General features: G+C 36.7%; 1 protein-coding gene across 3 annotated transcripts in view; it reads left to right on the forward strand.

The window, feature by feature from the left end:
- The window catches only part of TLK1 (tousled like kinase 1), a 164,197-nt gene that overhangs the window by 44,977 nt on the left and 103,149 nt on the right, over window positions 1-16,071 (forward strand). For all 3 annotated transcript variants that reach the window (XM_020890458.2, XM_070476040.1, XM_020890459.2), the window contains exon 2: window positions 6,033-6,151. In XM_020890458.2, coding sequence (XP_020746117.1) covers window positions 6,033-6,151 — 119 coding nt within the window. The remainder of the gene's footprint in view (window positions 1-6,032; window positions 6,152-16,071) is intronic.

Below are 16,071 nucleotides of genomic sequence, written 5' to 3' on the forward strand. Positions count from 1 at the left end.
TAAATAAGCAGGGTGACAATATACACCCTTGATGTACTGCTTTCTCTATTTGGAACCAGTCTGTTGTTCCATGTCCAGTTCTAACTGTTGCTTCTTGACCTGCATACAGATTTCTCAAGAGTCAGATCAGGTGGTCTGGTATTCCCATCTCTTGAAGAATTTTCCACAGTTTAATCTGATCCACACAGTCAAAGGCTTTGGCATAGTCAATAAAGCAGAAATAGATGTTTTTCTGGAACTCTAGTTTTTCAGTGATCCAGCAGATATTGGCAATTTGATCTCTGGTTCCTTTGCCTTTTCTAAATCCAACTTGAACATCTGGAAGTTTATGGTTCACGTATTGCTGAAGCTTAGCTTGGAGAATTTTGAGCATTACTTTACTAGCATGTGAGATGAGTGCAAGTGTGTGGTAGTTTGAGCATTCTTTGGCATTGCCTTTCTTTGGGATTGGAATGAAAACTAACCTTTTCCAGTCCTGTGGCCACTGCTGAGTTTTCCAAATTTGCTGGCATATTGAGTGTAGTATCATCACAGCATCATCTTTTAGGATCTGAAGTAGCTCAACTGGAATCCCATCACCTCCACTAGCTTTGTTCATAGTGATGCTTCCTAAGGCCCACTTGACTTGACATTCCAGGGTGTCTGGCTCTAGATGAGTGATCACACCATCATGATTATTATGGAGTAGCCATCGTAGTCAACAGAAGAGTCCGAAATGCAGCACTTGGATGCAGTCTCAAAAACAACAGAATGATCTCTGTTCATTTCCAACGCAAACCATTCAGTATCACGGTAATCCAAGTCTGTGCCCCGACCAGTAACACTGAAGAAGCTGAAGTGGAATAGTTCTTTGAAGCCCTCTAGAACTAACACCAAAAAAAGATATCCTTTTCATTATAGGGGACTGGAATGCAAAAGTAGGAAGTCAAGAAACACCTGGAGTAACAGGCAAATTTGGTCTTGGAGTACAGAATGAAGCAGGACAAAGGCTAATAGAGTTCTGCCAAGAGAACGCACTGGTCACAGCAAACACCCTCTTCCAACAGCACAAGAAAAGACTCTACACATGGACATCACCAGATGGTCAACACTGAAATCAGGTTGATTATATTCTTTGCAGCCAAAGATGGAGAAGCTCTATACAGTCAGCAAAAACAAGGCCAGGAGCTGACTGTGGCTCAGATCATGAACTCCTTATTGCCAAATTCAGACTGAAATTGAAGAAAGGGGAGAAAACCACTAGACCATTCAGGTATGACCTAAATCAAATCCCTTATGACTATACAGTGGAAGTGAGAAATAGCTTTAAGTGACTAGATCTGATAGACAGAGTGTGTGATGAACTATGGACGGAGGTTCATGACATTGTACAGGAGACAGGAATCAAGACCATCCTCAGAAAAAAGAAATGCAAAAAAGCGAAATGGCTGTCTGAGGAGGCCTTACAAATAGCTGTGAATAGAAGAGAAGGGGAAGCAAAGGAGAAGAGGAAAGATATACCCTTCTGAATGCAGAGTTCCAAAGAATAGCAAGGAGAGATAAGAAAGCCTTCCTCAGGGGTCAATGTAAAGAAAGAGAGGAAAACAATAGAATGGAAAAGACTAGAGATCTCTTCAAGAAAGTTAGAGATACCAGGGGAACATTCCATGCAAAGGTGGGCTCAATAAAGGACAGAAATGGTAGGGACCTAACGGAAGCAGAAGATATTAAGAAGAGGTGGCAAGAATACACAGAAGAACTGTACAAATAAGATCTTCACGACTCATGGACTATAGTCAGTGGAATTCTCCAGGCCAGAATACTGGAGTGGGTAACCTTTCCCTTCTCCAGGGGAATCTTCCCAACTCAGGGATTGAACCCAGGTTTCTCTCATTGCAGTCTCTAGATAGCAGTCCATTATGAGACATAGGACTTGCAGATGTTTTCTCTCATTTACTTTCTTGATAGTATCCTTTTGAGAGGGTTAACAGGTAGGAAGATCAGAAGTTCCCAAGTGCCAGGAGGAAATACACCACAAGTGGCAGGCTTTTTCCCTTCTCTGTTGAGGATACCTGGCTCTGCCTGAATCTAACTTTCCTCAAACCTTGAGCTATAACCAGTGGGTTTTTCTTATGTAAATGTTTTCCTTAAGCTGTGTTAATGAAACTATGTATTTGCTTTGCAGTCTGCCTTTCTTCAAATTAGTTCAGCCTAAGACTAACCTTTTTTTTTTTTTTCTTTTCTCAAACCTAGGCTGATAATGGCTCAACAAACCAGTATTCAGGTCAATTGTTTTTTTCTTTTCTTTTTTTTTTTTTTTCAGGGTGGGGGGACCGGGAATCACACACCTTGTGGTATTCTATCTTAAAAATGCATATTGTGAGACAGGGGCCTGGTGAAACTCCCTCAGCCTTGAGGTGTCTCTCTCATCTGATTAGCAGCTTGCTAAAAATGTGGCCTTCTATCTGCCCCCTTCTGATGTGTGTCAGAAGCCTTCTCTGTCTATTTTACCTGTAGTAAAATTGTTAACAAAAACCTCTGAGTGTCAAACGTCGTCTTTGGCCCTGGATCGAAATCCTCTCCTCCAAAGTTCTTGAATCCTGTGTAGCACATGGCTCGCAGCCGCAACGTTTCACTTTGATGCACAGAAGTGTTTTAGTTTTTTTTAAAATGCTTTTAATTTTTATTTTTACTTATTTATTTAGCTGCGCCAGCTCTTAGTTCAGATATGGGATCTAGTTCCCTAACCAAGGATTGAACCCCAGCCCCCTGCATTGGGAGCTTAGAACATTAGCCACTGGACCACCAGGGAAGTTAATTTTGATAAAGTCCAGTTACATATATTTTCTTTTGTTGCTGAGCTTTTGTTTTTATATCCAAGAAATCATTGCCAGATCCAGTGTCATGAAGATTTTCCCTTGTTTTCTTCTATGAATTTTACAGTTTCAGGTCTTTATATTCAAGTATTTGATCCATTTTGAGTTAATTTTTGTATTTGGTGTTAGGGAAGGGTTCAACTTAACATTTTTGCTTGTGGATATCCAGTCTTTCCAATGCTGTTTGTTGAAAAGACTGTTTTTTCCCCCACGGAATGGTCTTGGCACTCTTTATTTCTGGGCTCTCTATTTTATTCATTGGTTTACATGTCTGTCTTTATATTAGTACCATATATATATATATAAATATATTTTGCTTTTGAGAAAACCACCAGAACTATTGGTGAATGCAGAATTTTGCTGCTTCTGTTTTTTAATAAATGGTGATTAATAAAACAGGAAAAGCATATGGGAAAAAATCCTGACCCTCTACCATATACAAATATTAATTTAGGATAAATCATAGATCTAAGTGGAAAAACATAAAACTTAAAAAGATTATGTTTTTTCACTTCGGGACATGCAAAGTTTTCTTGGTAATAGAAAGATAATAACCATAAATAGAAAAATTAGATGTTTTCACTTCAAAAAAACATTTCTGCTTTTTAAATCATTATGAAGAAAATGGATAAAAATCAAAGACTTTCATATCTATCAACCAACTGACAATGTTTCTTTTTTTTTTAAAAGATTTATTTTATTTTTTGCTTGTGGCGTGTCTTCATTGCTGCATACAAGCCTTCTCTGGTTGGGGCAGGCAGGGGCTACTCTTTGTTGCAGGGTGCAGGCTTCTCATTGCAGTGGTTTCTCTAGGCATGCAGACTTCCATAGTTGCAGCATGTTGGCTCAATAGTTGCAGCTCGTAGGCTGTAGAATGCTGACTGACTAGTTGTGGCAGACGGGCTTAGTTGCTCCGTGGCATGTGGGATCTTCCCGGACCAGGGATTGAACTGGTGTATCACAATGCACGGTGGATGCTTAACTACTGGATGACCACAGAAGCCCCTGACAGTGACTATTTCTGATGTAGCAGCAGGATCAGGGGAAAAAGGAGGTACTGGTGATACTTGAAAGCACATTGTTAGGAGTATACTTAGGATAGAAACCAGATTCTAGGTACCTAAAACTAGTTAGGGTTGTAAATCACCAGTTTAAGGAAATAATTAAATTTTCTGATATTAATTGCACAAAATTCAAGCTTCAGTTTTTTTTTTTTTTTTTTTTTTTTTAAAGACTTATGTGAGACAGAAGGAGGCAGGGAGGGGAGAGATACACAGAAGAGCAGGAATACGTGCAAATGGAAAATTCTTGAATGTCAAGAAGGAATAGGATCAAAAGCAAGAAATGAAGGCTTTAGGTTTGGGGACTTAGCTACCTTTTTATCTAAGATGGAAGAATGAAGAATGGACAGGGAAGATATATACAGGTGCAGAAATGCTAATAAATATGGAGGGGTGGCCATTATCCCTCTAGCCCTCCTTCCAGATGAAGGTGGACGGTAATGAGGGAACTTTAAAGGGTTAAGGACTATAGGAATAGCTCTTAACTTTTAGGAGAAAAACATCAGGGTGTGTGAAAAGGGTCTTGTGTAGTTTGAAAATGTTCCACATGTGGTTCTGGATTCTAATAATATCCTCCACCTCCCTTTGACTCACTTAGGTCACTCCTAAAGTTTTTTCAGTAGAGAATTAGCAGACATGGAAGAGAGGATTTTCAAGAGTTTAGTTGAACTTTAGAATTTGTGGTGCTTTAGTCTGCATAGTTGAGATTACATGAGGGAGTTCATTTTCCCCTCTTTAATTCTCAGGGTTATTGTTTAATAATAGATGTTACCTCAGTGATCTGCTTGATATTTGTGTGTGTGTTGTGTCTACCTGCTAGAAACTAAAAGCATTGTACCAAAAAATCTTTGGATGTGGCAGTTAAAAGAGTCTTCCCAGTTTTAAATACAGTCAGTCACAAATTGAGCGCTTCCCAGGTGGCTTAATGATAAAGAATCCACCTGCCAAGCAGGAGACATCCAATCCAGGGATCAAATGATCTCCTGGAGAAGGAAATGGCAACCCACTCCAATATTTTTGCTTGGGAAATCCCATGGACAAAGAGCCTGGTGGGCTACAGTCCGTGGGGTTGGAAAAGAGTCGGACCATGACCTGGCAACTAAGTGACAACAAAACATCCAAGTCATGAATTATATATAAGCAAAATGTTTAAATAGAATTACCACTTAGAGCAAAATTCTGTACAAGCTTAGAGTAGGGAGATTACATTATGAGAAGTGGTGTTTTTTCAAACTATGGACTTGGGTCCATTAATGGCTCATCAAATTAATAGCTCACAAACAGCATTTTTTCCTTTTTAATAGATTAGAATAGACTAGAAAATATTGGTGCTTGCAGCATATAGTAATAAACATTTGTGGAACTTTTAATATAAAATGTATGTATGGGTGTGTTGATTTGGGTGAAAATATATTTGTTGCTGTGGAGTGCAGTTGAAAAGTGTTGGAAATCCACCATAGGTTATTTTGATAAATAATTGTGGACATTATAAAAACCTTTAAAGCTCTTACATTCATCTGCTTTTAGAATTGGTTAAGTTTATATTTACATTTAAATTAATTGTTGTTGTTCAGTCATATCTCTTTACGACCAGATGGGCTGCAGCACATCAGGCTTCCCTATCATTCACTATCCTTCAGAGTTTGCTCAAACTCATGTCCATTGAGTTCATGATGCCATCCAACCATCTCATCCTCTGTCATCCCCTTCTCCTCCTGCCCTCAATCTTTCCCAGCATCAGGATCTTTTCCAAGAGTCAGCTCTTCACATCAGGTGGCCAAAGTATTGGAGCTTCAGTTCAGTATGAGTCCTTCCAATGAATATACAGGGTTGATTTCTGATTTGATCTCCTTGATCAAGGGAGTCTTCTCCAGCACCACAGTTCAAAAGCATTAATTCTTCAGTACTCAGCCTTCTTTATGATCCAAATCTCACATCCATACATGACTAGTGGAAAAACTATAGCTTTGACTATATGAACCTTTGTCAGAAAAGTGATGTCCCTGCTTTTTAATATGCTGTTTAGGTTTGTCATAGCTAATTACATAAATATATTTTAGATGTAAGAATATAAATACATATGTAAGTGTGCTTTTTTTTTTTTTGGTCTTAATAGGTGCAATGGATGAGCTTCACAGTCTGGATCCAAGAAGGCAAGAATTACTGGAAGCTAGGTTTACAGGAGTTGCGAGTGGGAGCACGGGGAGCACGGGCAGCTGCAGTGTTGGAGCCAAAGTGAGTAAAGTTGTGATCTGTATCTGACATTTTTTCTTTGTATTAAAGTATGCATATTTTGTAAAGGGTTTATATTTAACAGCAAGTTAGTACTTACTATTATTTTTATAATGTATAGGAAAAAATCCAGTGTTTTTATACATAATTTCTAGTATAGCATACTATATTTTGCATACCATTTTACAAAAAGGCAAAATGGTTGTCTGAGGAGGCCTTACAAATAGCTGAAAAAAGAAAAGAAGCTAAAGGCAAAGGTGAAAAGGAAAGATATACCCATCTGAATGCAGAGTTCCAAAGAATAGCAAGGAGAGATAAGAAAGCCTTCCTCAGTGATCCATGCAAAGAAATAGAGGAAAACAATAGAATGGGAAAGACTAGAGATCTCTTCAAGAAAGTTAGAGACATCAAGGGAACATTTCATGCAAAGATGGGCTGCATAAAGGACAGAAATGGTATAGACCTAACAGAAGCAGAAGACATTAAGATAAGGTGGCAAGAATACACAGAACTATACAAAAGAGATCTTCATGACCCAGATAAGCATGATGGTGTGATCACTCACCTAGAGCCAGACGTCATGGAATGCAAAGTCAAGTGGGCCTTAGGAAGCATCACTACGAACAAAGCTAGTGGAGGTGATGGAATTCCAGTTGAGCTATTTCAGATCCTAAAAGATGATGCTGTGAAAGTGTTGCTCTCAATATGCCAGCAAATTTGGAAAACTCAGCAGTGGCCATGGGACTGGAAAAGGTTAGTTTTCATTCCAATCCCAAAGAAAGGCAATGCCAAAGAATGCTCAAACTGCCTCACAGTTGCACTCATCTCACACGCTAGGAAAGAAATGCCCAAAATTCTCTAAGCCAGGCTTCAACAGTATGTGAACTGTGAACTTCCAGATGTTCAAGCTGGATTTAGAAAAGGCAGAGGAACCAGAGATCAAATTGCCAACATCCGTTGGATCATAGAAAAAGCAAGAGAGTTCCAGAAAAGCATCTATTTCTGCTTTATTGACTATGTCAAAGCCTTTGACTGTGTGGATCACAACAAACTGTGGAAAATTCTTAAAGAGATGGGAATATCAGACCACCCTTACCTGCCTCCTGAGAAATCTGTATGCAGGTCAGAAAGCAACAGTTAGAACTGGACATGGAACAATGGAGTGGTTCCAAATGGGGAATGGAGTACGTCAAGGCTATATATTGTCACCCTGCTTATTTACCTTATATGCAGAGTACATCATGCGAAATGCCAGGCTGGATGAAGCACAGGCTGGATGAAGCACAGGCTGGAGTCAAGATTGTCAGGAGAAATATCAATAACCTCAGATAAGTAGATGATATTACGTTTATGGCAGAAAGCGAAGAACCAAAGAGCCTTTTGATGAAAGTAAGAGGAGAGTGAAAAAGTTGGCTTAAAACTCAGCATTCAGAAAACTAAGATCATGGCATCCGGTCCCATCACTTCATGGCAAATAGATGGGGAAACAATGGAAATAGTGACAGACTTTATTTTTTTGGTCTCCAAAATCACTGCAGATGGTGCCAGTAGCCATGAAATGAAAAAACACTTGCTCCTTGGGAAGAAAAGCTATAACCAACCTAGGCAGCATATTAAAAATCAGAGACATTACTTTGCCAACAAAGGTCCACCTAGTCAAAGCTGTAGTTTTTCCAGCAGTCACATATGGATGTGAGAGCTGGACTATAAGGAAAGCTGAGCACTGAAGAATTTATGCTTTTGAAATGTGGTGTTTGAAAAGACTCTTGAGAGTCCTTTGGACTGCAAGGAGAGCAAACCAGTCAATCCTAAAGGAAATCAGTCCTGAGGATTCAATGGAAGGACTGATGCTGAAGTTGAAACTCCAATATTTTGGCTACCTGATGCAAAGAACTGACTCATTGATAAAGACCCTAATGCTGGGAAAGATTGAAGGCAGGAGGAGAAGAGGATGACAGAGGATAAGATGTTTGGATGCCATCACTGATTGGATGGACACAAGATTGAGCAAGCTGAGGGAGTTGGTGATGGACAGGGGAGCCTGGTGTGTTGCAGTCCATGGGGTCGCAGAGTCAGACACGACTGCGCAACTGAACTGATCCTATATTTTGAGTATTTATGTTGTAATATAGCATAATAGGTTTCAAGAGTAAAAATGAATTTGATAGATGCACTCTTTCTCCCATTACATAATTTTTACCTTTCCTTATACTTTTTGTTTCTTCTTTGTCCCTGTAACTCAGGAACTATGTGTTCCTGTCATATATGTTCCTATCTGTACAGTAATCCACTGCTGCTACCTGCTGCGTAAATTGTATAGTGTATCTGTTACGGCTTCTAGTGATAGATATCAGGTTGTCTCCAACTCCCCGCTGCCTCACATTGTGGTGAATTTCTTGTTACTGTTCTCTTTTGTGACTTTGTAAAACATTTTTTTAAGATATATTCCTAACAGCAGAATTGATAGAGCATAGGACATGTATAGATTTAAATTGAATAAATAGTGTGTGCTATTTATAACGGTTGTATAAAACTAATTTGCATTCAGCAGAGTGCAAGAGTATTTCTGTATCTCTGTATCCAAGAAACCCTTGGCATCATCCAGATTTCTCATGTTTGGTAGCCCAGAAGGTATTTTGCTGTGCTGCTTTGCTGTGTGTCTTGCTGGGCTGCTGGGCTGTGCTAAGTCGCTTTATCATGTCTGACTCTTTGCTGCCCCATGTAACCCGCCAGACTTCTCTGTCCATGGAATTTTCTGGGCAAGGATACTGGAGTAGGTTGCCAGGGGATTTTCTCCACCCAGGGATCAAACCCATGTCTCTTTTGTCTCCTGTATTGTAGATGAATTGTTTACTATTAGAGCCACTGTTTTTCATATGTCCCTTGTATATTCTACATATTCCGTGTTGATTACATACAGTGCAGATTACTTCTTTCATTTTGTCATGTCTGTTAACTTTTTTTATGGTATCCACCATAAATAAAGGTACAGAACTCTTTGATGTTGTATTCAAACTCACTAATTTTTTTTGCTTTATGGTCTATACCTTAGTATACCAACTTTTGGTTTTACTAAGAAAAACAGTGGTCGCCATTAACCATCTGGGTCAAATAGACCTTTTTGCTATGTTTATATTTTGTTATTTTACTAATTTTCAGCAATAAGAAAAAAATAATAGCAACTTTATTAGAAATTTTAATATGAATTTAAACACACTTAAAAATCTCTTTGTATCAAGTAAATCTTGGTGCACAAGCATCATAAAAGATGAAGGATATTGTTATGCATCCTTTTAGCTTAATTAGCTTAAAAATGACCCAGGTTCTTGTTGCAGAACATTGTATGATGAAGTCCTTCAGTTGAATGAATTAATGGATGAGAATAGCGTGTTTCCCTTTTTCCTCCCCTTAGAAATGTATTGTCCAGTTCACTGATTCTTGAGTTTGAGAAAATTCATCTAGGATATTGTCATTTGAAGACTCAGATTTTATTTATATGTTTACTGTCACCATCATCAGTTTTAGGTGCTGTTATCTCTTTACATTTATTTTCTGATTTGTGTCATAAATTAAATTATCATCTGTCATTTTCTTCTCTTGATCATCTTAAGTGGAAAATGAAAATTTCTTACTAGCTGGAGTCTATAAAAGCTAAAATCAGACTCCAAAGATAGTTTCTTAGTCATTTATATGTTTTTGAAAGATGATGCAGTACTTTGAGGTAAAGAAAATAACTGGAAGATTATAATTTATTTCACTGTTGCATCATCCTTTTAGGCATTAAATCTGTGTTGTTTTTCTATTTCTACTATAGCAAATTATCACGAAGATGCTCAAAACAGTACGCATTTATTATCTTATAATTCTATAGCATCAGAAGTCTGACACAAGTCTCACTGGGCTAAAATCAAGCTGTCTGTGTTGCTGCATGTCTTTCTGGGGGCTTGAAGGAGGATCAGTTTGCCATGCCTTTTCCAGCTGTGAGAGGCTGCCTGCATTCCTTGACTCGTGGTGTCCTTCCTCCATGTTCAGAGCCAGCAGTGTTGCATCTCTCTGACTCTTCTTTGACAATCACATGTAATGGACCGTATCCTAGAAGGGCTTTTCACTTTTAATTGCTAATATGATTATGATTGGGCCCACCCTAATCTGGATAATCTGGTATAATTTCCCCATTTCAAAATTCTCATCCTTAATCACATCTGCAGAGTCCCTTTTGCCATATACAATAACATTCTGGTGTTTAGGGCATGGGCGTCACTGGGGAGCCAATATTCTGCCTATCATATCATCATTCTTCTGTTTTATTTTAGAGGCTTCTCTTTGTTTCATCGTAGTTGAATAATTGATGAACAATGATAAGTAATGACTTCCTTTTATGATATAATAACAAAATATAGGAAAAATAAGATCAGTAAGATCCCATAATGTATTTTGGATTTATGAAAGCTGGTGGACATCTGGTAATTAATTGCAAAGTAGAATGTGTTTTATTCTATTAAAAATAAATTACTATTTTTATTCTGTGGATGCTCTCAAAGAATAAGAGTCCTGAAATATTAATTATTACAAACTGACTTGAAAAAGAAGCCAGAAAGGTAAAGTTGGATCCAGTGGACTCTGATGGTATTCTAAAAGTGAAATTCTTCTTCTGCACCCATGAGGCACAAATAGAATTCCTTCTGTTTTATAGTTTTATATTTATTCTTTAGCCCATTGAGGCCTCATCTTTATATAATATTGATAAAGATCGGGTTTTGTTTTTCTCCACATAGTAAACCAGTTTTCTCCACTTCTTAAATCATCCATATTTTCCCACTGATTTGTGATGCCACCTGTATCATGTGTTAAATTGCCATGTGTATATTCTGAGCTGTCTTTGAAATTTACTTTACATTCCAGTGGTCTTTCTGTGTTCTTCTGTCAGTATCACATAAAGAATATAATTGTGTTTTGGTATGTCTTGTTCCTGTGGTAAAGCAAGTCTTTCCTTTAATCTTCTTTTGTAAGACTGACTCTGTTATTTATGGATCTTTATTCCCTCATGTAAAATTTGAGCATTTCTTTACTTGTTAGCACTTGGGAATTACTCTTCTTTAATAACTTATTTGTATCTTTTTCCTTTAAAGATCAAATGGAATTTTTGTCCTAAATGCAGATTGATTTTGGGTTATTGAAATGTTTATAATATTAGGTTGTCTCATCTAAGTACATGAAATGTCTCTCCATTTGTTCAGTTCTCTCTGTAGAGTTCTACAGAATTTTTGGCTGTTTTTATGAATTTTGGGGGCTTATTTCTGGATACTTGAAAGTTTTTGTGGCTGAAGTATTTTTTATTATATTTTCCAGTTGGCTCTTGGTGACCTAGGAGGTTTTTTATTTTTATAGAGTGCTGTTGTATTTAGTAGTCTTACTTTGGTCTCTTTTATTGGTTGTACTACTTTGTTGATTATTTAGATTTGTCCAAGAGAAATTGTTAGTTTCCCCAAATTATAGTTTTATTTCTTATACTTCATGTGTGTGTGTGTGTGTGTATGTGTGTGTGTGTGTGTGTGTGTATTCCTTATATTGGTCATGAGCTTCAGTACTATGTCTTGTCCTGTTCAAGAGGAATCATCTAAAGTTTCTCCATTAAATGTAATGTTTGCTGTAGGTTATGTGTATATAACCATGACCACATAACCAAAGAGCTTTTCCATTCCTGGTTAGTTAAGAAATATTTGTTCATTTGTTTTAAAAATAGTAAGTGTAACAAATTAAAAAAAAAATTGAACTTTGCATTTCTGAGATAAACCCAACTTGGTTATGATATACTATTTTAAAAATACTTTATTAGATTTAATACATGACTAGCTATTTTAGTTAGGATTTGTACATTTATGGTTATAAGAGAAATAGATGCACAGACCTGAAGAGTAATATTTTAGTGAGTTTTGACAAATGTGTACACTTGTAGTAATCCACACTCCTTTTGAGATGTACAGCATTTTCATCATACCACCTTGTCTGCTTTATAAAACAGTATCACACTAGCCCCATAAAGTGAACTCTTTTTTTGCTATTTTGATTTTTTTCAACATTGTATATATGGTAGAAAATGTTCATGGGAAGATGAGTAGACGTTTACCTATAAAACTGTCTTGTCCTGGGGTTTGTTGTGAAAAAAGGTCTTTCACTATCATTTAAATTTCATTAATATTAATTAGTTTATTAATCTATTTCAGATAAGCTTTTCAGACTTATTAGTGGATAGTTATAATACTTTAAAAAATCTCAGTTCTTATTCATTTCTGTTTATTCTTTCAGATTCTCCTTTTCTGTTCATTCCTGCCAGAGCTCTAATTAAGTAACACTTGCAAAGAATTTGGTCTTAATCTGTTTCACTTTATTTTCCTCATTGATTTCTGTCATCATAATTTACTTGTTGGATTTGCTCTGTGGCTCTTCTTCCAGCTTTTGAGTTAAATGAGTAAGATTATTTTTATGATACATAATTAATATACAATAAAATGTACAGATTTTAAGTGACTTGTGCTGTAAGTTTTGTGAATGCATAAAATTGTGTAACCTCCACCACAATTAGGCTGTAAAATAGTTCTCAAAATATTCCCCCATGCCCTTTTGTACTCTGCCCTTTAGGTTGCCTCTGGCAACCACTGATTTATTTACTGTTTTTATAGTTTTGCCTTTGCAAGCCTGTCATATAAATGGAGTCAGTATTGTAAATATGTAGCCTTAGATTCTGATTTCTTTTATCTTAGGAAAATGCATTCCTTTGAGATTCATCCATTGTTGTAATGTTATCAATAGTTAATTTTTATTGTTAGTGTTCTATTGTATAAAATAATGATTTATTGATAGAGTTTTTTAAATTTTTATTAAAATATAGTTGATTTACAGTGTTGTGTTTCAGGTGTACAGCAAAGTGATTCAGTTATACATACATAAATATATTTTTTCTTTAGCTTCATTTCCATTATAGATTATTACAAAACATTGAGTGTAGTTCCCTCTGCTATAGAGTAGGTCCTTGTTGGTTATCTGTTTTTTGTATTGTAGCTTATAAAAATATACCACAGTTTTTTTTTAATCCATTTCTACTAGATAAAGAACATCTAGGTTATTTTAAGTATTTTAAGGATTACAAATACAGTTACTATAAGCATTTGTATATTCACTCCTTAAGTTTAGCTATTTTGAGATCTTCTTTTGTTATAGAATTAAATTTTTTGCATTGCTTTTTGAAAATACAGTTTGTGTGGCGTCAGTCCTGAAATGTGCCCTGTTTTATAAATATTTCATATTTAATAGCTTGTAATTGTATTTGTTCAGATCTTGGATATTTCCTTGTATTGTCAGCTTGAGCTGTCTTTTTTTGAGGGAGGTATTTTTAAATCTTTAATTGTGATTATTGAGGTATGCATTTCAGCTTGTTTATCAGTTTTGGCTTGATGTATTTTGATGCTACCTTTTTACATGCATATATCTTCTTTGGTTCTTTTCATGACTACATAATTATTTTTTAGAAAATACTTGTTTTTTTAGATCTTAGGAATACTGTCCTCAGCTTTGGTTTGGTTCATATTTGTCTTAGATATGTTTTTCTGTTCCTTTATTTTTATTATTTTTAATTGTGTTTCTTGTAGACAATATGTCTCCTCTTTTGGACAGAAAATGAGCATTTTTCTCAAATGGTGGATTCAGTCCATTAAACTTATTATAATTATTTTTATATTCTGACTTGGTTCTGCCATCTATTGGTTGATGTCTTCTAATCGTACTTAATTTTCATTCCCTTCCACTCCTTGCTTTCCATTGGACAGATGCAGCTTTTCCTGATGTTTTAAAGGTTATATGTTAGAAAAAAAAAGTTACATATTCTATTTTTAGTTTTATGATGAAAGTCTTTAATCATTTATTTCTGTTCTCTCTCTAATTGGTCTTTATGCATTCCTGCATGGTTGCCTCTGGGCACCCCCCTCCCCCACCTTTTTGAAACAACTTTTTACTTTGAAAATTAATACTATATTTATAGAAAAATTGGAAATATTTTACAAGAATACTTATATACTCTTTATCTAAATTTAAGAAATATAAACATTTTTGTCAGTTTTGTACTCATGTGTATATACGCATCTCTGTCATCTCTTTCAAGTATCACTGGTCTCAAATGTGAACAGACCTGTGGCTGATTCATGTTGCTGTTTGGTAGAAACTTAACACTGTAAAGCAGTTTTTCTTCAATTAAAAAAAAAAAGATGAAAACTGTAAACAGACCTTTTCAAGGAACCTTACTTCATTTTAGTGGGGAATGGTACTTAGGAACCAAGCTAGGTATGCTTAATGTTATGTGGCAGTCTCTTAAAATGGTGTCAGCTAATGTAGGAAGAATATAGACTCAGAAAATCAACACAGTGTTTCCCAGTATTGATTAAGTTAAGGATCGTCAATGGATGCTAAAACCATTTAGTAAAATGTTTTGGAGAACAGTGTTTTACAAGGATTCAAAGTTTCACTCTATTGTTGTTCAGTTGCCAAGTCATGTCACAACTCTCTGTGACCTCATGAACTGTAGCATACCAGGCTTCCCTGTCCTTCACTCTTTCCCAGAGTTTGCTCAAACTCATGTTCCTTGAATCACTGATGCCATCCATTCCAACCATCTTACCATCTGTCGCCCCTTTCTCTTGCCCTCAGTCTTTCACAGACTGAGGGACTTAGCCAGTGAATCATCTGTTCACATCAGGTGGTCAAAGTACTGGAGCTTCAGCATCAGTCCTTCCAGTGAATATTCAGGACTGATTTCCTTTAGGATTGACTGGTTTGATATTGCAGTCCAAGGGACTCTCAAGAGTCTTCTCTAGCACCAGTTCAAAAACATCAGTTCTTCAATACTCAGCCTTCTTTATGGTCCAACTCTCACATTGTTACGTGACTACTGGAGAAACAATAGCTTTGACTATACGGACCTTTGTCTCTGCCTTTTAATACGCTGTCTAGGTTTGTCATTGCTTCTCTTCCCAGGAGCAAGCATCTTTTAATTTCATGACTGCAGTCACCATGTAGAGTGAATTTAGAGCCCAAGAGAATAAAATCTGTCACTGTTTCCATTTTCCGCCATCTATTTGCCATGAAGTGATGCGACCTGATGCCATGATCTTCGTTTTTTGCATGTTGAATTTTAAGCCAGCCTTTTCACTCTGCTGTTTTACCTTCATCAAGGGGCTCTTCAGTTCCTCTTCACTTTCTGCCATTAGAGTGGTATCATCTGCATATCTGAGGTTGTTATTTCTTTTCGCAATCTTGATTCCAGCTTGATTCATCCAGCCTGGCATTTCACGTGACATACTTTGCATAGAAGTGAAATAAGCTGGATAACAACACACAGCCTTGACTTGCTCCTCTCCCCGGTTTTGAACCAGCCCTTTGTTCCACGTCCAGGACTGACTGCTGCTTCTCGTCCTGCATACAGGTTTCTCAGGAGGCAAGTGAAATTTGGTCAGGTATTGCCATCTCTTTAAGAATTTTCCAGTTTGTTGTGATCCACACAGTCAAATGCTTTAGTGTAGTCAGTGAAGCAGATGTTTTTCTGAAATTCCCTTGTTTTTCCTATGATCCATCAGATGTCCTATGATCCATCAGATGTTGGCAGTTTGATCTCTGGTTCCTCTGCCTTTTCTAAATCCAGCTTGTACATCTGAAAGTTCTTGATTGACATACTGCTGAAGCCTAGCTTGAAGGATTTTGATCATAATCTTGCTAGCATGTTAAATGAATGCAACTGTATGATAATTTGAACATTCTTTGGTTGTTATCTTTCTTTGGAACTGGAATGAAAACTGACCTTTTCCAGTCCTGTGGTCACTGCTGAGTTTTCCAAATTTGCTAGCATATTAAGTATAGCACTTTAACAGAATCATGTT

This window comes from Odocoileus virginianus, chromosome 13 (genome assembly GCF_023699985.2).
Source record: "Odocoileus virginianus isolate 20LAN1187 ecotype Illinois chromosome 13, Ovbor_1.2, whole genome shotgun sequence".
NCBI classification, from domain to species: domain Eukaryota; kingdom Metazoa; phylum Chordata; class Mammalia; order Artiodactyla; family Cervidae; genus Odocoileus; species Odocoileus virginianus.